At 49.7% G+C, this 24578-nt stretch overlaps 1 protein-coding gene across 4 annotated transcripts in view; it reads right to left on the bottom strand.

The window, feature by feature from the left end:
- LOC131261945 (uncharacterized) overlaps window positions 1–24578 on the bottom strand; it is a 57542-nt gene that overhangs the window by 18214 nt on the left and 14750 nt on the right. For 3 of the 4 annotated variants that reach the window (XM_058263818.1, XM_058263819.1, XM_058263820.1), the window contains exons 1-2: window positions 3858–7763; window positions 42–3466 (exon numbers count right to left, since the gene is read on the bottom strand). In XM_058263818.1, the coding sequence (XP_058119801.1) occupies window positions 42–3466; window positions 3858–7721 (7289 nt within the window). In that variant the 5' untranslated portion in view covers window positions 7722–7763. Of the gene's footprint in view, window positions 1–41; window positions 3467–3857; window positions 10084–10343; window positions 10680–11235; window positions 12076–24578 lie in introns of those variants that run through there. The other variant, XM_058263817.1, reaches the window with a different exon arrangement.

Here is a 24578-nt window from a genome sequence, read left to right as displayed (position 1 = left end):
GTGGTTTCGGCTCTCGTCGTATTGTGGTTGGTGGTACATACCCGTGCGAAAGAAGTCCTTTCTCCACTTTGAAACACTCCGACCGCGCCCAGTTGCCGTACGAGACCTCGTCCGCACCAAGCACCGCCAGTGTCTCACGGTCACGCGGTACGTAGTCATCGTGTTGCATTTGCTGCTGCAGTTTCTTGCGCTCTTTCGCGCCACGAGTTCGCTTGCTGCGCGTCTTCAGTCCGCCGCCTTCTTCGCCATCGCTGCCTTGCTCACCGGACGACTCGTCCGAAATGTCCATCACACCGTCGTCGTGCCCGTAGCGTTTGATCTGCGTTCGACGGCGCGGTTCCGCAATCACCAGATCTTCCGTTTCGTCCTTTTCGCACGCGGTCGGATCGATCTCCGCCTTCTTGGCCCACTTGTTCCAGAAGTCCGGATCGTCGATGTTTATGTCGCTCCGGTTGGCGGACGCCGCGAACGACGCCTTCGAGAAAGTCGAACCTTTCTCGCTCTCCATCGTGATGATCTGCGTACGACGCAGCAGGATCGAATCGATGTCCTCCTCGCAGAACTTATCGCCCGCGTCGTCGTCCATCACGGCACCGTACGCGCCCTTCTTCAGCAGGTCCTCGATCTCCTTCTTCGACAGCTGCCGCTGGGTGCCGTCCTTGTTCTGGCCCGTGTTCATGCTCTGCAGGACCGCCTTGTCGAGGCCGAGCTTGAGCGATGCCTTATCGAACATTTCGCGCTCGTACGTGTTGCGACACAACAGCCGGTAGATTTTGACCATCTTCTGCTGCCCGATACGATGGCAGCGAGCCTGCGCCTGCAGATCGTTTTGCGGGTTCCAATCACTGTCATAGATGATGACCGTGTCGGCCGCCGTCAAGTTGATGCCCAGACCGCCCGCCTTAGTGCACAGCAGAAACACGAACCGATCGGAGTCGGGTTTCGAGTAGCGATCGATCGCAGCCTGTCGCAGGTTACCCCGGATGCGCCCATCGATTCGTTCGAACGGATACTTCTTGTACATTAGGTAGTCCTCCAGGATGTCCAAGCAGCGAACCATCTGGCTGAAGATCAGCACCCGGTGACCGTTAGCGCGCAACTTCGGCAGCAGCTTGTCGATCAGTACCATCTTGCCGGACGAAACGATCAGATTCTTATAGTACGATTCCGCATCCTCGCCGTGCTGCTGCCGGTAGTCGTACTGAATCTGTTCCTCTGCCCCGTTCAGCAAGAACGGATGAATACAGCACTTGCGCAGCTCCATCATCGTGTTCATCAGGTTCGGAATGTTCGCCGACGTGGTGCCCTTCATGAGGAAGGAGAAGTTTTGTTCCAGAATACCACGGTAGTACTTCTTTTGGATATTGGTCAGCTCCACCTCGACGATAGTTTCCTCCTTCGGGGCGAGTGATTTCTCCACATCATCCTTCAACCGGCGCAACATCATCGGTTTCAACAGTGCCTGCAGTTTCAGCACTTCGCTTTCCGTCTTCAAACTACCAAACTCGCGCAAGAAATCCTCACTGCACGCAAACTGACTCGGCTCGAGGAAGTTCAGCAACGAGAACAGCTCGTTCACGTTGTTCTGCAGCGGCGTACCGGAAAGGAGCACCCGATGTTCGAGGTTCAGCTGCCGCAGACCCTCGAGCAGCTTACAGTTGCGGTTCTTCAGTCGATGTGCCTCATCGATGACGCACGCTCGCCAGTTGAAACTTTTAAGGTCCTGGTAGTCGGTTACGATCATCTCGAACGTCGTGATCAGCACATTGAACTTGGTGATGTCTCGGATCAGCTTACCCGTCTCGGTGCGGTAGTGTACCTCGTAGTCCTGAATCATCTGGCGACTGTTCGCCGAACCGTGGTAAACGATCACGTTCATCTCGGTCCAGCCTTCGAACTCACGCTGCCAATTGGGAATGGTCGAGAGTGGTGCAATGACAAGGAACGGTCCCCGGATGCCATACTCGTACACCGAGTTCACAAACGTGAGCGATTGGATCGTCTTTCCTAGACCCATCTCATCCGCTAGGATGCAATTGTTTCCCTTGTACCATGAGTAGCGCAACCAGTTCAAACCTTCCAACTGGTACGGACGCAACTTGTTACCACCCTTGAATACCGGAGACTCAGTAAGCGCTTTCCATTGGTCCGGATGCGGCCTTTTCTTCGTCTTCCACTCGCTCTTCGGGGGTATCTTGTTAAATCGATAGTACTGCTCGATTTTTGGCTGGTCCACGTCATCCTCCAACTCCCAGGTACTGTCCTCGTATGGCAAAGACTTCCACTTCACGAAATAGTGTTTCACCGTCTTGCCCTCATCGTCGACGAGCTCCGACACGTCCAGCACCCGGTCGACTTCGACAAAATCGGGATTGAATGGCTCCTCGTCCAGACTCTCGAAAATGTTTAGTTGTTGCTGTTGCTTCATGAGGAACCGCTTGATCTTATTACCGACCCGCTTGTCGCCCTTCAGCAACTCGTCCTCCGTGCGCCAATCGCAGTGAAGGTAGGAAAAGTTGCGATACTTTACAAAGTACTCTTCTACATCGATATACACCGGTTCCGGTTTCTTTTCTTCTTCTTCGACCGCATCCTGTTCTTCCTTTTTCACCTCTTTACTTCCTTCAGCAGCTATTTCTTCATCACACACCTTCTTTTCACCACTATCCTCGGTGCAAGCGACTTCACTCTTCACGGCCGTTTCTGCATCGGACTGTTTTTGAGCGTCCTTCACTTTAGAATCTTCCGCCGCTTCATCGACCTCCATCTTTTCGGACGCTGCGGAGTCGGACTCCTTTTCCTTGCCCGCTTCCTCTTCGCCGTCCTTCTTCTTGCTGTCATCAACATCGGTGGCCTGCTTAGGTTCTTCAACACTCGATTTTTCATCGGTCTTTTCAGCAGTGGAGTTAGTAGCTGACGAAGCCTTTTCCTCATCAGTTTCCATTTTTTCCGTAGCTGGTTCGGTTGACGCAACGGCAGCGCCAACGACTTTCTCCGTTGCTGTGTCCTCCGATTGCGTCTTTTCCGCATCATCCTTCAAAGGCAAGTCGGCCTTCTCGTCCGTTTCCATTTTTTCCTCGGAACACGCATCCTTCTCAGCAGCGGTTTCAACGGGCGTTTCCTTTTCCTCGTCCGTACACTTCTTCTCGCCATTGTTTTCCTCAGCCGGTTTTGGCGCTACAGTTTCATCCGTCTTTACCACCTGATCGTTGGCAGTTTTGTCGTCTTCGCTCTTCTTATCTTCTGCCACTCCGTCAACGACCGGCTTCTCTTCAGGTTCAACTTTTACAGCGCCCTCTTCAGTAGCACCGGCTGCGGTTGTAGTTTCATCTCCCTCTTTAGGTTCAGTTTTTACCTCGCCCGTGGATTCAGCAGGTTCCGGAGTTTTCTCCTTCGGAGGAGGTGGCGGCGGGTCTGGCTTGAGCTCTCGTCTACCCCTGCGCACGGCGAGCACAAATTGCACAACCTACAGTTGAAGATATGAGAAAAGTTTTGTTATTACCGGTAGTTGATTTCACAAATTCATGCAGCGAAATAAGTTCCAGAACTCAATGGACAAATATATGAACACTTAGATTTGAGATCAATGAATTGCATGATTCATAACACGTTCCGTACCACGTCACAGCAAAGCAAAGTAAATGTATGTTTGTTCAAAGATATTTTTCACTTCCAATCCGAGTGATGTTGTTAAAACAACTGCGACACATTTTTGACGATCGTGGACATTTCGTACAGGATAATATTTTCTCTGACTTTTGCAAGTCTCTGACTTTAAGCAAATTATACCTCCATTACCAACTAATAAACTAACTGTCGAAAGTTATTTAAAAAATGGCCTACTATTATTAACTTACCATAGAATCTTCCTCCGCCGTGTTAACGTAAACGTAATTTGCATTCGGCTTGTTCGCGTTGTCTAACAGATTTCCATCTGCATCCAAGTCACCTACTGCACCCTTCACAGCCTCCGTGGTGGACACTTTGCTTTCTTCTCCTTCAACTGGCGTTCCGAGCGACACACCGGCGGCATCCACTCCAGCAACGCCAGGGACTACGGAACCATCCGGTGCAACAGTGCCGGGTTCACCAACAGCACCACCTGCAACTTCACCGGCCGCGACACCGATTGCACCGTCGGTAGTATCCTTTCGCTCCGCCGCCCCCGCTCCATCCGATCGCCGGTCCTTCCTGCCCGAGCCTGATGATGGCGAGATAAGGCCGGACTCGTCGTCGGAGAAGCGAAGCATTACGTCATCCACGTACTTCTTTCGCTGTGTGTTTCTTGCCGAACGACGCTTCGAACTATCCGCTTCCATGTCTGGGGGCGGTGAGGGTGGCGGTGTGCTCAATAGATCGTCTCCCTCGCCATCCGACTCCTCCACGATCATACGGCTTCGACGGGAACGACTTTTCGATCCACCGCCACTCGATTTACTGCCTCCACCGCTGCGCCGCGAAGATGAACCTCCGCCACTAGGGCGACTGCGGTTCCGGCTACTGCTGCTACCACCTCCTTCACCACCACCTTCCTTGCTTTTCTTACTACTCTTCTTGCTCTTACTCTTGGTGGGCGTTTCCGTCTCACCAGCGGTAGCACTCCCTTCCGCTTGTTCCGACGGTTTACCATCCGGGTCCGCCAAGTCACTCTTGTTAATCTTCGACACCGGAATATCATCAAAGTCTGTCACTTCGTCCATTGGAGTGGGACCATCGGCCTCGGCCTTGACCTCTCCTCCTTCACCGCTGGTAGTAGTAATTGTGTCCTTTAGTTGTTCCTCGCCATCGGTGACTCCCTCGATACCGTCCTTCGTATCACCCCCGCTAACTGGCGTCGTGTTCTCACTCGTCGCCACCGTGGCACTCGTCGTACCATCCGATGCGCCACCTTCTTCCTCCTCGCCGATGGCGGAAGACGATGTTGTTGCAGTTTCCGGCGCTTCGCCACCATCCGCGGCCGTTGACGACTGTGTTCCACCCGCGGGCTCTTTCTCTTCCGCGATTTCTTCTCCAACACCACCACCACTACTCGGTGCCGGGTTGGCATCGTTCGAGTTTTGCGCGTTCATCAATGAGGCCAACGATTGATTTTCCTCGTTTTCGCTCATCGTCGTACCCGCCTTCGAGAGCTCTTGATCGCCAGAGCCAACGTCCGCCAGTTCGTCTTCCATCGACATCGAATTGTCGCCATCGCTCGAGTTGACACTCTTGCGATTCTTTTTCTTTTTATCTTTCGACTCCTTCTTTTTGCTCTCCTTCTTCGACGGAGTCGTCGTCGATTCCTTGCCATCGGCACCCGCCGCTCCACCTTTGGTGGATGGTTTCTTCGGCTCGCGTGGCTTACGTGGTTTCTTTATCTTCTTTCCGCTAGCATCGGTCGAGGTGTCTAGATCACCGCCACTGCAGGACAAATTGTCTTGCGAAAGATCACCACCCGCCATGCCGCTTCCTTCCAGCGTCATCAGATCGTGGAAACCACCGTCCGAGCTGACCTCCGGCAAACCGGTTCCAGCCGTCACCGAGTCCTCCGAAACGGGTAGTAACGTCGTCATCGGAGCGCCAGTCGTCACCCCGGCAAGCGCAGGAGCAATAACATTCGGCATCGATGCTTCATCGCCGGACGTAATGAGTCCACCGCCACTCATCGGACCACCAACCAATGGTGCGATTGGTGACGCCGTCTGGCCTGGAACGATAGTCGCTGCTGCGGCCGCCTCCTGTTGGGCCAGTTTTTCCGACTTCTTCGCCCTCGGTTTGCGTGGTTTGGCGGACTGTGTGCGACCACGGCCGCGGCCCGTCGTACTTGTCACTTGCGGACTATCGATCATGGCTGCCGCTGCGGCCGCCGCGGCTGCAGCTGCCGCCGACGGTGGCGCACCGTACATAGGTGGCATCGACGATTGTAGCAGTAGACATGGCTGTGGTCCGAGCCCTTGACAACCATCGGTGGTTTCGTGCTGCTGCAGTATCGCGATCCGTTCCTGAAGGCGCATTATCTTCTCTTGGTTGTCGGCCATCGGTAGCTTGTACATTTCCTGCATTTGCTGCTGCAAAGCCGTCCGCTCCTGGGCGTGCGACATCGCCTGATACGGTGGTGGCGGTGGAGGTACCATCATGTCACCCGCTCCTCCACCACCCATCGCCGTTTGTCCTCCGGGTGGTGGTGGAATAATTCCACCTTGCTGCTGCTGTTGGCTCATCACTGTTCCGTAAAGACCCACCGGTCCCGTCGGACCGGTTGTCGCACCGATCGTTTGTGGCATTTGCCCACTCAACGCCTGGGCATAGGTTGCCGCATGCGGATGGCCCGGCTGTCCGGCGACAGCGCTGGTGGAAATAATTGGTTCTCCACCGGGTGATATTGTACTGCTATCGTTAACCGCCGATGTCGTCGATGTTGGCACCAGCGTTTGATCGGGACTCTTCGTGGCGGTCGTCACTTCCGGCGCCTGTAGGTCCGTTAGCTCCGTTGCCATCGAATCCAACTGCATCTGTGACTGCTGCTGCTCCAGTGTGGACGATTCAACAGCGGTAGCAGCAGTTGGTCCGGATAGACTGTTCCCAGTCTGCATAAGACCACTTCCATCGGAGTGATAGCCTCCGAGTGTATCCTCACCCGCCTGCTTCGCATCCAACAGTGACTGATCGCCAAGGCTCACCGAGGTGGCATCCTTCATCGCTTCGTCGACGAGATTATCCTGCCCGAGCTGTAGCATTCCTGTGCCAGTTGAGTGCTGGTGGTGTTGTTGCTGCTGCTGATGTTGATGATGGAGTGCCTCGAAGTCTGTGCCCGACATGAGCGAGTTGGACGATTTCGACTCGTCCGTGTTCGATTCGGCCGGTGCAGGCACGATGCTGTCACGAGATTCCTCGTTACTGCTGCTACTTCCAGTCGTTGTCTGCTCGGCAGAAAGGACATGCTGTTGTTGCTGAGGCTGCTGCTGCTGGTGCTGCTGCTGTTGTTGTTGCTGCTGTTGCTGCTGCTGCTGATGTTGCTGCTGCTGACGTTGGTCGCTGCTAACATCGACACCAGTCGCGGACAACGGGGTCAGCGAATCATGACCATACACCGGACCTGCGCTTGGTACCATTGTTTGTCCCATGCTAGACGGAGCCTCATTTGCATTGCTCGAAGCCAAACTATCGATTAGACTGAAATCGGAAGTCGGTGGCACTGGAACTTGTTGCTGCTGTTGCTGCTGTTGCTGTTGCTGCTGTTGCTGCTGTTGCTGCTGCTGTTGCTGCTGATTCCGGTGTTGTTGTTGATGGTGCTGTTGCTTCTGTTGTTGCAACTGCTGCTGTTGATGATGTTGCTGTTGTTGCTGTTGATGATGTTGCTGCTGATGATGTTGCATCTGCTGATGCTGTGAGTGATGGTGCTGTGCTTGCTCGGAAACTGGTTCCACCATTCCACCTGCTGATTGGAGATGCTGCGACGGGGATTGCAGTTGATGCTGCTGTTGTTGTTGATGGTGGTGATGGTGATGGTGTTGCTGCTGCTGTTGTTGCTGCTGCTGCTGCTGTTGATGCTGATGATGATGATGCATGTGGTGGTGCATATGATGCTGCTGTTGTTGGTCCGTAATGGACGAAATTGGCGGCAGTTCCACGACGCCCTGTTGTTGCTGCTGCTGGTGCTGCTGTTGGTGTGGATGCTGCTGCTGATGGTCTACTAGCGGCCCAACGGAGCTACCGCTGTGCAGCGAAGGAAGATCATTCATCTGCGAACCTGGTGGTGGAATCAAACCCTGTCCCTGCTGCTGCTGCTGCTGCTGCTGGGCTTGTTTTGGCTGGTGCAATTGTTGCTGTTGTTGCTGAGATTGCTGCTGCGAAAGGTTGTTCACACTCTGCAGATGCTGATTGGGGCCGCTTGGCGACATCAGCATCTCGTCATTAAATGACGGCGAGTGGAGCTGCTGCGAGATCGAATGCGACAGGCCGCCGCTGCCGCCACTGGACGGCTGCATCGATGCGAGCGTCGCGTGGTGCATCGAGGGCTGCTGGTGCTGACCGGGAGTGTGATGTTGTGAGGTGGGCGGCGGTAGATGTCCTCCCGGTTGTAACTGGGTCAGCATGGCCTGTTGCTGCATTTGTTGCTGCTGCTGCTGCATGGACGACATTTGCTGTGGAGGAGGTTGCTGCTGCTGGGCCGAAGGCTGAGAGGCCGCCGATGGCTGCGAAAGATGCGGCTGGTGAAGGCTATGTACATTTTGCTGCTGCTGTGCGACCGAAGTGGCCACATCGATCCCACCACCACCAGCACCCGTCTTATCATCCATGCTGCCATATGGCTGCGGAGGCCCGGGTGGTCCCGTTGCCGACGAGGGTGGTATCACAGGCATGGTGGGTTGCGACACGGGAGGAATCAGGCTGGAAATGTCGTTCAGCTGGCTTATCTGCTGCTGCTGTTGCCCGTGCGGACCACCCGGTGGCGGTCCGTGCGCCCCCGGGTGCAGATGGGACGCGTGTGCCGAATGCATCGGTGGCATGTGACCGACGGGCGGCGGAACGGCACCCATACCGTGATGGGCGCTACCATTTATGCCGCCACTGCCCGGTCGCTGCTGCTGCTGGACGGCCGACATCGGTGGCCACTGCTGCTGTTGCTGCTGGTGCGGATGTTGCTGATGCTGCGGCGACATAGGTAAGCGGGGACCGAGTGGTGACAGTGGATTGTTGCCCATCTGTTGCTGGTGACCCGGGGGTCCGCCTCGGTAGGACGCGGCTGCTGCTGCTGCAGCCGCTGCCGCCGCCGCCGCCTGAGCGTATTCCATTCCCGAGCCAACGCCGGCACCGGGTGGCATCACCATCTGCTCCAGCGCTTGCAAGGTCGTATTTACACCACCTCCGGGTCCACTGACGACGCTACCACCCGCACTGGATGCCGTTAGCTTCGTGCCAGCTTGCGGTCGAGGACTTTGCATGCCACCGGCCACACCCGATCCCGCCCCTCCAAGGTGCACTGGATGGGGTGAGTGAGTCGATGTGATCGGTGCTTGCGGGGATTGCGAAGTAACCACCGGCGGACCGGGCGGTTTTGCAGGTGACATCACCGGACGGGGAGACATCTGCGTATGGGGTGACATCTGCGGTGGCCTAGGTGACATTTGGGGGGACAGCTGAGGGAAGGGCGCCCGATACTGCGGACTGCCACCATGCTGCGTCGGTTGCTGCTTGGTTGTGGCGTTCGGCAGGTACGACTGTTGCTGTGGCGCACCGGTACCGTATCCACCGCCACCACCTCCCCCTCCAGCTGAACCACCGCCGCCTCCTCCACCGGGAACGCCCGGCATTGCCGAACCGTGCGTCATCGGGTGCTGCTGGCCACCGCCGAGCGGCCCGCCGAGCCCGTGTAGACCCGCCGTGGCCGGATTGGGTTGTTGCGGCCCCGGGTGATGCGGCATTCCCGGATGTCCTCCCTGCTGCTGCGATGACTGCGGCCCACCCATGCCTCCCAGTACGGGATGTGGATGCTGCTGCGGTTGGCCTCCACCACTATGAGTCTGGTGCAGCTGCTGCTGCTGCTGTTGCTGCTGTTGTTGCTGCTGGGACTGCGGGGGCAGATGGGAGGGCTGCTGCGACGGATGCGTCGGAGCTAAACCTCCCGGAACCACTCCACCCCCTCCACCGGGCGGTTGCTGCTGGGGTGCGCCGAGCTGGTGCAGGCTTGTGGGAACCTGACCGCTACCGACGAGATGTTGCCCATAGCCCCCGCTCGGATCCAGCTGGTGCTGATTGTACACGTGCTGGGCCGACCGTGCCGCATGCTGTTGCATGGCGGCCGCCGCCGGCCCGTACGCACCGTACGCAGACTGCGCCGCCGACGGAGCTCCCGGATACATGGAGTGCCCCGGCTGCGGGTAGTGCTGCGAAACTCGCTGCTGCTGCTGAGCCTGCTGCTGCTGTTGCTGCTGCTGGGGTTGCTGCTGCTGCTGCGGAGGCTGCTGTTGCTGCTGCTGCGGTTGACCGAGCGATCCGTAACCCTGCTGAGGTGGCATCATGCCACCCATCATCGACTGCTGCGTTGGGTATTGCAGCTTTTGTGGGTCCTGCTGCGGATAACCTCCCATGTGCTGTCGATAACTGTTCATAGAAGATAAAAGACACAAGATGTTAACGTAATGCTGGCATAATCAAACCCCTTCTTGCACAGTCCATCCAGATTCATTGAGAACGTTTTTGAAAATTACAAACAATAAAAAATTAGGTTTTTTAATAAAAGCAAAAATGAAATGTAAATGTCTCTTTTTAAGAAAAAAATGACTTTAAAGCAAGTAGTAAACTAAACAACGTTGTGGATGGATTGTACAGTTTTGTCTCGCACCATTTCTCATAATGCTTACCCTGCTGGAGTCTGACGCTGCGCCGGACCTTGGGGCGGTCCTTGTGGGAGACCGTAGCCCATGGGCGACGCATACGGGTTCGCTTGCGGTGGTGGTGGCGGCTGCGCCCCCCACACGTCCCCCATACCGGCCATCCCGGCGGCACTGTGATCCGGCATCGAGTACATCGAGTCGGTGGCGCCAGGTTGATGGTACGAGGAATACTGGGTCTGGGGCGGAGGCTGCTGCTGCTGCATCGGGTGTGGGGCTCGATGCCGCGCGTACGGACCTCCAGCCTGGCCGCCCGGTGGACCCATGCCCCGCGGGGCAGTGGGATCGTATCGATAGTAGGCATCCCTGTAAGCCATAAGTGAACGATGGAATTTAGTTTACATTAACCTAGTAGGCGGTGACACATCTTAAGAGCAGCTTCCAAGGCTACGTTGTTTACGAGTCAGAGCCGGGGAGCAAGGGAAAAGGTGAACGAAAGGTGAACAGAAAAGCAACAAAACGTCATTACCGATTCGATTCTATTTCTGGCATTCGCAAATTCGTGCGTGGCCTGTGCATGGACTGATGGCTCACCTCTTTCCTTGGCATTCAATTGCCGTTACAAAAGCCGTTTAATAAATGTAACACCGGATCGCTATGCACCGCTAAAAATAGCATACCTTCATGATCATACGGCGTCATACGATCAGTGAATACCCGTAGGTTAAAGGAATTTAAATAATAGAAATAAATCGCGAAGAATTGAAGTCCTACATTCCAAAAGAGTGCAAACACCTAAGCAAAACGGTTCGAAGCAATCGTACCATAAATGTGTCATATGCTAGCCGACTCTGACTTTGCAAACAAAATATTTTTGAGCCTTTCACGCCCGTATTAATATGTATAGAGATTTGATACTTACATTTTAATTTCTTATATAAAAAATAAACCGGTGGACCCTTGGCTCTATCGTTGTATGATTAGACGCACTGTTGTTTGTCATATATACCGTTTGTGTGTGTTCTTCTTGCAAAGTTAAGATTCCGTTCTCTCCCTCTCGGTTTCCCTTCGGACTGTACACACTTTTAACTCTAAACGTTACGTTCGCGCCACCTTCCAAAGGATGTTGCTGCCCTCTTAACCGGGACGTTTTCACGCGTTTCCTCACACGACTTTGCTTGCTTGTTCCGTTTTTCCAGCTGTGTTTACTCTTACTTTCCAGCAAGTGTTGTGAGTGTGCGTCTGAGGGTACGTTTTCTTGCCGTTTGCATGAAGGAGCGGAGAAGGGTGCGCTTTTCGGTCCCTTACTCGTCACTTCTGGACCCGCGCGGGATCACGATAGGATTGTGGCGCGATACTGTGTTCTTAACATAGCTTCGTTAACGGCCAGAGCCCGGATAAATTTTCATTCTTTTCTTTTAATGTGATAATTTAGTCCCCGAAAGGAGAATAGTGGCGCCTTACTTACAAATATAACTTAAGGGAAGAGAGAGAGATATATATGTATAGACAGAGATAGAGAGAGAGAGAGAATAATAAGACTGGCAGCCACAAGGAAATACAATCTCTTGTTCTAATCCCTTCTCTCGGCGTTTGTTCTTCGTTTGGAAGTGAACAAAAACAAAAACAAACGAAACGAAAACTGTTACGAACTTCTTCTTTAGCGATTTCCTAATAAAATGCTAACGTTTTCGTCCGGTTCACTTGCACCGTTCTCTAGTTGGTTCTTCATTTGCAGTGTGTCTGGTGCGTCGTTTTGCTGCTGGAGAGGTTGGAGAGAAAACCGGCATAACGTTAAAAAATCATGCTCTGGTGAGCTCATGGTGGGACAAAAGGGTTAGAAAACACGACCAATATCATTTTAAAAGTGAAGAAAACAAAGCCCTCACATTTCTTCACAATTAAAATGATATCCAAACGGATAAATTTTGCACTACAATCTTATTTCTATCCACTGGGTATCACTCATAGCGGCGTTCGTGAGTCAATTGGCGTATGGGTGTTTTGGTTCAATGATTTGTATTTTCATCCATTGTGATCTGAAATAAGAAAAAAATAAAACAAAATAAATATTAGTATTGAATGTCAGGAGCTTAATAGGCGATTGAATAAATTAACACAAAATATAATGAATAAACTGCACTCTATCATTCCCCGAGTTCTAACATTTGTTCCAGAGAAGATGTGTGTCCAGTAAATAGGTACCGACAACCGACAACGTTCAGACAAAGAGGTGCCATCTGCAAACAAATAAAAAATCGGAATACGAAAATAGGAATGAATACGAAAGTGCAACGTATATATCGTTTCATTTTCAACAGGATCGGAAATAAGTTGAAAATACATGCACTCTTTCTTCTCAAGCGATTGGTACGAGGTACGGCACCACCATATGGTTAAAATTAAGATATTGCAGTATGATTCCAGAGGCGACCATCGCACTCCTCCTCGAAACCGTTTGTCCTATATTGCTCGTCAATTTCTGACTCAACGGTTTACAAGCGTGCTTCCGGTGAGCTGATGTAATGTTTATTTTTAAACGACTATAAAACTATATATAAAACAATCTTTGCACATGAAGTCTGGTCGCAATGTACGGTGGCACCACATAAGTGCTCGCCTGTACTTTCATACGCATTCTTCGAACAAAGATATCCTTTTTGGTGCAGAATGAAAATATGTATGCACGATTGGAAATGAGACAGTGAGCTGTGAAAATTCTCAATTCGTTCAATTTAGTTTACTCGTACCTTTGGAATGATCTAACGTTGGCGACCGATGTAGGTTAATTCTGCGTATGTGTTCAACAAATCGATTAAATTTTACAGCAGAATTATGAGATTCTCCAGAGAACATCCCATGCCAGAGGGATGCAATTGTGCATGTGTGAGTTAAAACATTGTTCGTAAAAATATACATAGGACATCAGGCTTAAAGATGGAAATAAAATGGGCAAAATCCTTTTCTGATGGTGATGCAGTACGATAAGAATCCAGAGAATGAACGAACGGGAATCTATTCGAAACCTCTCAAGGCAAACAACAATCTCATCCCATCGTGGGACACCGGGAGGAAATGAATCCCAAAAGTGAACAGCATATACATTTGATTTGCAATTTTCGGTCGCTCACAGGTCGCTTTTTCTCGTACCATGGCACAACACACATACCAACGAGCGAGCGGATCCTGTTTGTGGAAATGTGCTACACGCAGAGTGTCCTGTCCAGTGCGGCGAAGAGGTAGGAAACAAATCCGGCTGGCTAATGGACGGACAGCTATGGTTTGGTTACTCCTTCTGCTGCTGCTGCTGTTGCTACTTGTCATTCGTTTGGTCGAACACGGTGTGGGGAAGGTAGTTTCGAGCGGCACAACCTCTTTTAAGCTAATGAAAAAAGAGCTTCCAAGCCAAGAAAGGGGTGGAAATGGAAAGGCGGTTGCTACATTTCCACCTTCCGGATGACGGGGCCGTGTCCTTCCCGCGCCGTCCTATGGCCGTCTCCGATTGGTATCGATTTTTTAAAGTCTGTGCTGCGACAAAAATGCGACCGTGCCGAGAGCGTGCGTTTATGTGTATTCGTCGGGCAGCATCGTTGTTGCAGATGGACGTCACACAAATGTGGCACCTCTTGGCTCTACAGGGAGGGGGCGAAGGGGGGTTTCGATCGGCAATGCGACAAAGATCTTTAGAAGAAAAAAGAACACAACCATTTGCCGGAAAGACCAATCATTTCACAGCCGATCGATTCGTACACATTTGATTCCTCTTCTCTCTAAGCATTGATTAGACGTTATGCTATGTTATGGCCCGTAATTTCACATTCTGTTGTCAAGCGACACACGCCAAATGGGAAAAGCTATACGCTTATGGATTTAAAATCTGTCACATAGAGCGCACAGCTTCCCCCGTCCGGAATGAGTCCCGTTTCGTGGCGATAAATTTGGCATGGACACACATTCACAACAGCATAATCGAATGCTTTTTCGAGCAGCACCATTTGCATTGGATAATATATTCCTTAGGACTAAATAGGGGTGAAGGTTTGAAGGAGAGGAATACACAAACTAACACCATCTAATTATTACGGAGTGAGAAAAAAGCACTAGCCCGCGCCACTTGAGGGTAAGGTAACAGATATTGGTACAAATTTTCAACATTTACTGGCACTGGCGAGAATCAAAATGGTGGCGTGATTATGTGAGGGTAAAATTAACAGTGTTGCAAACAAATGGGAGGGCAAATGCCCTAGGCAGGGAGGATGAAGGGTACATCACTCAAACAGTTAACCAGTGCGGTAGTTATTATGGCAAAAGCCAACCACCGTTTAGGCACCGTTTTAGATGTGTCCTCTTTGCGAAGTTGAAAATTTACGGCCTTGGAAAGATGGCGAATCTGTGGTGGAAAAACTCACAGTTACTTCATCTCTGTTGTGATCCACACACCGAGGGTAAGTGGAATAAATATGTAAATATGAGTTTTTGTAAATAAGAAAATGTGAGACAAAATCAAACGACATACTGGATTGAAGCAAAAGTTAGAGGAAGTGATAACGAAATATGTATTAAATAACGAATACCCTAAAATGCGACACACAGGCACAGGTATGACCAGCGAAAGATGATGGTGAAATATTTTTTTACATTTAGACCTGTATGAGAGCGCACAAAACAACAAACAACAACAGGAAGAAGGCACGACGACCCCTGATCCGGTTTGTAACTAATGTGTTCTTTTTTCTTTGTAAGCTGGGCTTCATTAAATGTGGACAGTTGTGAAATGTGGTGAAGGTTTCGCGGGCCCGTATTTTACCGGAGACAGTATAATGCGCGCTTGTGTATTGGTTTGGTTTGCTCGCCTTGCGCCGTGCTCGGGGATATGGATGGGAAAGCCGTAAAACCGACGAGAACTACCGGGCGGCCGATATGATAGTCGGAGGCACCACCGAAATGGCTCTTGGGAAATGACACATAAGAAACCCGAAGCTACCCGGAATGCAGCCAGCAGCAGCAGCCAACAACGACGGGCCCCCGAGCACAGGAGGAGGGAGGGCGGGATGGGGTGGTCGAATGGAGGTGTGCGCTTAGAGTAACGGCGTTTCCGTTCCGTGGAAGCCCTTAGGCATAAATGCTACTTTGCTTCTTGTCCACCAATGCCTGCTGGTGCGGCTGCCAACGCTTAAGATGTGTCCCCCTAGAATAAACACGCCGCTACCAATACTACCACGCAGCAGCCGCGCGCAACGACAACGTCGAACGGGTATCACTACCCACCGCCGCCGCCTCTGTCGTCTTCGTCCTCGTCATCGTCGTCGTCGTCGTCACCATCAATAAGAAGAGGATGGTATTTGCGTTTGTCGGACGCCATGTTTGATAATTGTACCATTTCAGCCACAAATGGAGTTCAATCTTCCCCTCTTTTCTGCGCGCTTCCTGATGTCTTCTCTCGAACACCCGGCACCATTCTAACTCATTTCTAACATGGTACACGTTTGACCAGTTTCGTTTTTCGTTTGCATGTTTTTTTTTTGCTATAGGGAAGGATATTCCACCGCCATCACTTTTCGAACGTTATCGAGCACAAGGATTAGATTTTGTTTATGCGTTTTCACCATAATCTTGCCACGAAAGTCTGACATCCTAACAAACAATTACTGCACAGTGGGCCAATGAGAAGGACTCGGAATTCGCATTAGACTTCAATTTAACATAAGGTATATCTGAGCTAAATTGCATTGAGAACATCCGGAGAAATTATGTAAATGTGACTTACATTCAAACATGCTATACAACAAATGCCTAAAGCAACACCTTTGAATGCATGAAACTTTAGAAGATGAAATATTTCTACCTTTTTCATAATTTTACCCAAACCTCCACCGTATGTCCACTGTGTTCGATGGTTTCATTCCATAAGTACCTGTACCATTCCATCATTTCGAAAGTAAAGTGGTTCCATCGTTCCATTACCCAGGAAGACAGGGAAGAAGAAAGCGCAAAGCTAAAAAGAGTATTTTGAACTCCATCGATCGGGCCAGGTCAAACACACCGTCCGATTGGAGGGCCAGGTTCAAAGCCCGGTCAATAAATTATACTGCATCAAATCCATTTCTTTCTTCACACGGCAGCAAGAGGAGACCGACGAGATTCGCGGCTCGAGCGTGCTGCTGCGGAACACAACTGCGCGAGGGGACGCGCACATATTGACGGTGAATTAGGGCCCTGAAGTCGGAGCTGTCGGTACGAGATGGGCAGTTTTTAGATGGTTTTTTTTTACGTGACGACGCGCGCGGTCCACATCTACCTCGCGAAGGTGTGCGGCGCCGCGCGGCACAATCGGCGGAGAGTGAATGCTTCTAGCGATCGTCATGGTGTATGTGAGATGATGGCGGCGCGACCCGTCATGATGATGACGGCTGGCCTGCCAAGCCGGCCGGCGGCTGCTCTCTGACTCCGCGAGATGAACGATGACGCCGAAGCTGAACGCGCGCGCGCGCGCTCGATCGCACAAGCCTCATTATTCCTCCACAACCGAACCTAACCTAACGATCACCAACCAAACCATCCGCTGAATCTAACAACTGATTCTCCTCTTGTTCTCTGCCTCTCTTCTGTCTCGGTAGCTTTTTGGCTTTGGTGAAGGTGAATAAACTTTCGCATTGGGAGAAGGGTAAAACGCGATCGGATTTTACAACCCTCCACACACAAAAGAGGAGTTCATCTAAACCGCGATCGAGTCAAGTACCATCATACTAAAGAAAACCGCGCTGCTACAGTAGTTTCTGTCTTTCCTTCAATCTATTCCTTCGTTAGTTCCGATTGCAACAGGTCTCGCAATACCTTTTCTTAAATTTCGTTCTCCCGCATCAATTCCACTACATTCCAAACTAATCCGTAATGAAAGCCACTTCCCCCGCGCTAAGGAAAGGGATGATGTTATCAAAAATACATTGGTTGATGTAACCTCAAAAGTTGGATGAAACCACCTGACGGTTAGATACAAATTGGTTGACGTTCAAGACAAACTTTTTTATCCGGTAGTGGTTCGAATGGTTCGAAAATAAAAATAACGGAAAATATGATGCTACACTAAATCGACTTCAGATGAAAGAGTACACCATTCCAAGCATGAATCATCTTATAACCAACAACAAACAAACTGTTATCTTTCGGCGAAGCATTTAATTTCTGTTGCGTTGTTCCTAGGGCGTTGTCGCAGCATTCGTCATTTTACTAACCCCCAGCAAAGCGCTCGATGTAGAGGAAATCTATAAATTGATTCAGAGAATCTGAAAAAAGTCAAACCCCCCAATTTCCATTTGTAACGAAAATCCTACATACAGAAGCGTCAACGGGAAGGGATAATCGAAAATTTGAATCTCTTTCTGAGTTTCTGTTACGGTTAACCATCGGGTAGGAGTGATTTTCCCGCAGAATAAGAAAAAAACAAATGTTGGCACGCGATACAGGAAAAAGCTCTAGTTTATATTAGCTATCATACATATACAGTGAGGCACTACCGAAGCTAACTGCAAGACCACCATGAATTCCTCGAAAGAATGTCCTTTTCCTCTCGAGGTACATTTCGGCCACGAAGGGGAAAAAAATGCCGTACCACCACCCCTCGCACACATCCACACAAGCTACCCAAGCGAAAATGTCATTTCCGTGGCGTGGATGCAAAACCGATATTAAACATACACACTGATGCAGCATACTTCCACGCGAGCGGACGTCGGAAAAACACAGGACGAACGGGCGGGCGGGAGGATTAAGCAAACAATCGATCGGCTCTTTTTCGACTGTTCCGTGTTGCCCGCGTTGTCCCTTCGAATGTTTTCTTTCGGTATCTACACCTGCCACAGCTACCTTCAACATCCCACCACTATCTGGGAGGAAAATGGGGAAAAAATGAACAAAATTTCACATGCGCACCAACTTCACCATTATATGTAATTGCAGCTATACGCGTTTTTCACGTTGGATTTCAACGAATTGAATTAAAATTAACGAAAACATTTTTTTTTTTTTTTGAGAAAAGCTTCTTCTCAGCAAACACTCAAATCCTTGTGTCGAAGAATATTAGACCGTTCCTTCTTTAGGCAAGGATATATGCTACCCCCACGCGTCATGCCGTCGCGGCGTCATATCGACCGAAAACAATCACTTTCCATCAGTGCGTCCCAATTTGGTCCGGATGCTAGATTGTTCCCGGCTTCCTCCCCGCTCCCTCCCTTCCGACGCGGCGTTTCCGGCCAGGGCAGGATGCAATAGAAGTGCCATCAATGTTATCTTGCTTATAAAACGGGGGTCGCCTGTGTAAGAAGCGGAATTAATGGAAAAGGGTTTATTTAAGAAAAGTCGAGAACTGCGGTATTGTACAACATAAAAAAAGGAAAGGCAATATTACCATTTCGGGGGAGAGCGTGGGAAGTTTGAGGGGGGGAGCGGGATTGCGTCCCACAATGGAAGGAGGTCGCGAAAGGCAGCGTTAGGCAAGCCGATGACGATGATGATGACCAGAGTAGAGAGCTGCCGAAGTGGTCGGAAAGAACACACAGAACCGATGAAGAAGGCGGCGGCTGTGATGCGCATGCTTCAAAATTAGCAAAACCATAATTCAGCTCCCTTTTCGCTCTGGCATTCGGTTTCCAGGGGGTAGGAAGATGTACGTTTGTGCTTAAATAAATTCACTCTCTTGCTTCCTCCTCCCCATGGGAAGATGTGTGGCACACGTACAGAAAGCACACAAATACAAGCGATATCCCTTACGTGGAGAGTAGGGCCTGGCGGGGGCTCGCGGCAGGGAGGCAGCTATGCCGGCGTATACCCCCCCACGTGAGAAGGTCGGCACATAAATGGTTACGAATGGATGGACAAATACACTCCTTCGCATTGCTTTGCTTTCACCATCTCGCTCGCTCTCTCTCTCTCTCTTAAATTGCAAGACTTCGGAAAATCGACCCATCAAATCGCAGCCACCACACCGAAGAGCCACACACAGTGAGACAAATGAAATGAAATGAAATTTTCCATTTTCCAGACAATCCTTCCGGTCCTCGCACATATCACACATTCCCGGATCGAGGGAAATTTTCCAAGCCACCTAAACCAAGCTCAGTTTTCCATCGGGCTGACGAGGGAAGGAAGGATTCGATCAACTTAAATTGGCGTACATTTCCAATCCACCCTCTGTTCTGATCCATAACTACCCCCTAGCCCTCGATTAAGGAGGACTACTCCCCACAACCCATCGAACTGGGGATGAGCATAGCCTGTACTTATTTAAGTTTCGATTTTTCGTAAAAAGAACAACAAGATAGCGACCAACAAATGAGCAAGAAAGATGAAATACCAAGCCAAAGAAACAGGCATTGTATCTCGCTGTTTGCATGAGCAATAATTGTGATTACGAATTTTCCATTAGGCTTCCACTCCCTCCCCCCTCTAGCGGAATTGAACTTTCCAAAGGCTGGGAGTACGGGGTGCCCTCAACGTGTACTTCTCGATGGTTCGAAATTCTAGTGGGATTTTCTCCAGATCAGGGGGATGGTACGCGAGAGAGCATATATAAAGGCGGTTACATTAGGAGCTTTTAACAATTATGAATACAATCGGAGACATTTTGCGATTTCATTATATAATTTAATGAGCTAACCCTCAGTCTGTGATTTCGTAAATGCAGTAGTTTGGTAACATTTAATATTATCGTTTGTTTTTTTTTCACAAAGATAGTCAGATTTTTTGAATGCGGTCTACATAAACTCAACTCCTACGAACCGAGAATACAATACCGAGGAAAGTTATGCGATGTTAAGTTTTCTGCAAGGCGAAGAGCGACACTATCGTGAATCCTCAATTCTCAAAGCAAGAAAGCTCGAACATGACATTCCCATCGGTTGTACTCATCTAGTGCGTAGTTGGAGGAGATTTAGATTCGCCTTTGGTTCATCACTGTCAGGGTCATTTTATGTAACGGTCCTGGACCTGTTGTATAAAGATATAGTCATACCTGTAAACTAGTTAATCGGGAGTAGGTTAAGGATATTTCAAATTGTTGCTTTGACATCTCATGCCTGTTTTTACCTGTAAAGAAACAACGAGAAAAAAAGAGGTTAGATTTATGGATGACAGTTTTGGAAATAAAATAAACGATGTTGTTTCGATGTAGCTTTTCCTAGGTTAACCCTTGAGACCCTTGATGAAACACACATAAGGCCTCGTATTCTCGAGCACATCTACGGCGTGAAGTAGAAGAAAAATAACCACACAGTAGTGGCCATCATCCGAGGCTGGATATGGGTCCCTCGTTTCAAAGGCCGAACACGACCGCAAAAAGGAGGAACATATCCTTTTACGTTCCAGTTTCTTGTAACCTGAGCTTCATCCGTGCACAGACATCGTGTTACCATCGGAATCGTCATGCTGTTGTGTTTGTGTATGTTGGAAACGACAAACGAAATAAAACCCACACATTACACACAAGCTGCTGTTTGGTACCGTAGCACCAGGGAAAGGAAGATTAGGACCCAGGCTAGTGCGCCATCATCAACAAGCGCACAGGATCGTTAGCGGTCGGGTCGTCGAGGGGTGAGAGATTTACTTCCGAGTGTGCGGCTTCCAAAGCACACCGTTTGCCCTCCTCCTGGACAGATGTTGACGGATTCGCTTAATCAGGCTCCTTCTTGGTCACATTGTTTTCTGCTGCTTGGGGCCCTTCACATATGTACGGTCGGGTGTGTGTGGCAGGCAGAGCAAGGAGACGGTGCCATATAAAAAAAAATGCCCGAAAGATTAGAGGAGCTTGACGCACACAGCAAACAACGGACGAAAAAAAAAACGGTCATTGCTGCCATCTTGAACACGAGACACGATACGGACGGCAAAAAGAAGGCTCATCAACATATCGCCACTGTACTGCAGATAGAGTTGAATTGCATATGCTGGCGATTGTGTAATGGTGTTTGTGTATCTTTATGCTGAGTTAGATGTTGTGTTATATTAAACAAGGAAAAAAAACTGCTCGCTCCAAATTGAACCACACAGTGTAAAGGTGCACGAAGGAGAATAAGGATATTCCAGAAAAAGATGCTACCTCTAAGTGCTACTCATGTTGCAGCGTACAAAGAAGCAAATAACTCGCTACGAAAAAGAATTCAAAGTCCTGAGAGAGCAAGCTTTTTTTCTCTAACAACCGCTCAAACCCAACCACCACTACCCCAAAGCACCACCATTATTCAAATAACAAAGTTAGTATAGGACTTTGGTTGAAAAATTTATTTTTATTGTGAAAAACGTCGCTTTAGTCGCTTGCTATCACACATCGATAGAAAAGCGCACCAACAACAACAACAACAACGACATCGACACACCAGTCGCGAAAAGAATCATCCTCTGCCTGCCCGGCGTTGGTCTATGGTGGCCATTTCCGAAAATGTGAGACTTGCGTCAACTTGCGCATGTTCGGAAAGCAACATCCGAGCAGAGCATAGGGAAAAGCAGTACGTTTGTATTGGACGTACCTTCGCTTCGCTGTACGGTTGGAGATTAATTCAACGACGACCGTGCCTCCCCCCGACCGCTACCCATGAGACCACCGACGGGAGAGCAGATAGATACGCCCTTTCCCACTACTGCTGGCTGGTGCGAAGGAGAGTTGGTGGAGGAATCCACGTCGGTCACGTCGCTGGCCCAGACGTCAACTATCGAGCGTCATATCAACGGGGAGGCCGACGACGACGATGATGAGCGAAACAAAATGTCGCCCTCGAGAAATTGTGTGCCGTTTTGTCGACGAACGATCGAATGCAAAATCGGAACAGAAAACATACAATCGACTTCTTTATCCAAAACCAATTAATTACAACAGCAAGGATAATTACTTCAACATAAAAAAACATTGAACAAAAAATGCTAAACAGCAAGATAAATTCATAAAATCTAATCGTAGGGTCATCTCATCGAAGACCTTCTAGCCTAAAAGACTTCTTCGAAGACTCTTCGAAGAACTTTTAGCCTAAAGACGCTTGAATCTTGAATGCCACAGGAATTATCTGCTCTTAAAGTCCTCCGAAGGATCTCAGGAGTGAACTCCATTAGCCATCACAAGAGTCATCTTACGGCTCGGAGAGTCAAAAAAGTAACGCCGAAACAGTCAAGACTTCTGTTTATGCTCTCCTGCTTTACATTCGACCCTTCGCTCGTTGCAGTTCGCGTGCTTTCTTCTAAAGGATGCGATCTCTATCTCTTCTTGGCTATGCTTTCCTATGACGTCACGTGACGCTGGCTAAGCCCAGCGTTTCATTCGCCCTTCCCCCATCCTTGGAAGGCCCCGGAATGGCAGCACACGTTCGTGTTGGCGGTCTTGTGGAACCTGAAAAACCTACTTCACAACCTTTCTTTGGGTATATCATGCTCCTTCTTTCATCATCAATTCCCTCTCTTTTGCGTTCTAATAATGTCCTCTCAACCATCATTATCGTCATCGTTACCAATGAACATCTGTCTTAGCATTTTTTTTTTTTTTGCTTTTCACACTTGGCCACTTCCAACCCTCACTCTTCACAACTGTTTTTGCACGCAAACAGCGCCCTCTATGCCAGTGCCGAGCCAAACCAGCAAAGGCAACTCATTGCCAACGTCCTTGCCAGCACTCGATCGTCCCCACGGCTTCGCCCGCCTGCCCGCCATTCCCTCTCGAGCGGGCACGGCTTTGTTTTTGTTTTGCTTCTGCACTCGTCAGAGCTCTACCCCGTGTGGGGGGTCTTCTCCGATCGTACCACTTCTTTGACAGACACCAACCAACGGGGGTGTGCCCCTACCCTCCCCACCTTCCCAGCTATACAATCCCCCTCGTGTTTAAATGCCCAATAAAAAAGTCACGAACGTCTGCTATTCGCACGACTTAGTACGATCGGTGGAACAACGATCATCATTCTTGCATTTTTTATTTCATCCCCGTCGTGACAGTTCTCAACGAAAAAAATGGCTTCCCAACTTTTCCTGTGCCCGGATACATTCCCCTCACCGCATTTCACTCGGATCAGGTGGCTCATTATTTACTTACACATAGCACGTCATCCTCAACCACTTCCTTCATTCGTATCCACCACCTTCACAAACATTTTTTATGCATTTTAAAAATGTGTTATACACATACGAAACTATATTTTAACACAGAGGCACCTAACAAATAGCTAGGGAAAGAACCATCCCTAAACGTATCGGCTGATGTGAAAAACAACCAATTGAAAACTAATTGTACAAAACAAAAATAAACAATAAAACAACGATAGCAAATGAATGTGCAAACGATAAGGTTTACCGTTTCAAATTGCTTGTGTTGATGCTGTGTATCGAACCTATTTCGTTTGATAGTTCAGTTAATAGCACAAATTACATCGAACTCAGTAATTTAGAGTGGAACTGCTGATTTGTCCATTCTTTTGAAAGGCCAAAGTACAAATTTAAAGACCATTTCTCACAGTTGCTTAAAGACAATTTCTTCAAGAACTAATAACAAAAAGGGGGCCGGCCGCCACCCGTGAGGAGTAGTCGGTGCTCTATTGTACCATCGTCGGTGTTCCTTTCTTCCGACAGCTGGTTATCACAAAGCCCCGTGGTTTGTGCTGGCATCAGGAGGGGGAGCTACAGCGCGGCAGCTTCCAGCATACCACACCACCATTGTGCCATCCCCTCACGAGTTGGTGTACTTTGCCACACACCAACCCAAAAGCATCGACCATAACTTCAATGTTGTAGCGCCATCATCATTATCATCATCATCGTTCGTCATTGGTGTGTGGCACGCGTAGCGGAGGCTACCACAAACAGAAAAAAAGATACACGAAACAACAGCACCAAGCTCAAGCTCGAGGAGCCCGTGGACATACTACTCCGCTCTCGCAGAGAAAGCACGCAGTCTGTCTGTGCCGTTGTTGAGTTAGGATGGCGCCTCCACACGCGCTCCAGAGTCACACAACCCATCGATCGTTGAACATTTTTTTTAAATCTTACATTATTTTCTCTCTCCCTCTCTCAATCTATCTTTCACATAAACACACAAACTCTCTTTCTCTCTCTCTCTGTATTTGTACACCTCCTCCGTCCGCAACATCTCTCCACCGGTCGACTGCGAAGGAAAGAAGCACAAAAACAACGCCTCGTGACGGCGCTGTCTCGGAATTCCCGGCGTGGTTCCGCCGCAAGCGGCTGCCAACCGTTGAGCATCCCAAGCACGCCGTATAAACGATTTGACAGAATCACGAGCAG

The sequence above is a fragment of the Anopheles coustani genome, chromosome 2 (assembly GCF_943734705.1).
Source record: "Anopheles coustani chromosome 2, idAnoCousDA_361_x.2, whole genome shotgun sequence".
In the NCBI taxonomy this organism is placed as follows: domain Eukaryota; kingdom Metazoa; phylum Arthropoda; class Insecta; order Diptera; family Culicidae; genus Anopheles; species Anopheles coustani.
Note: the sequence above shows the minus strand (reverse complement) of the source record. Positions and strands in the feature narration are given on the sequence as shown.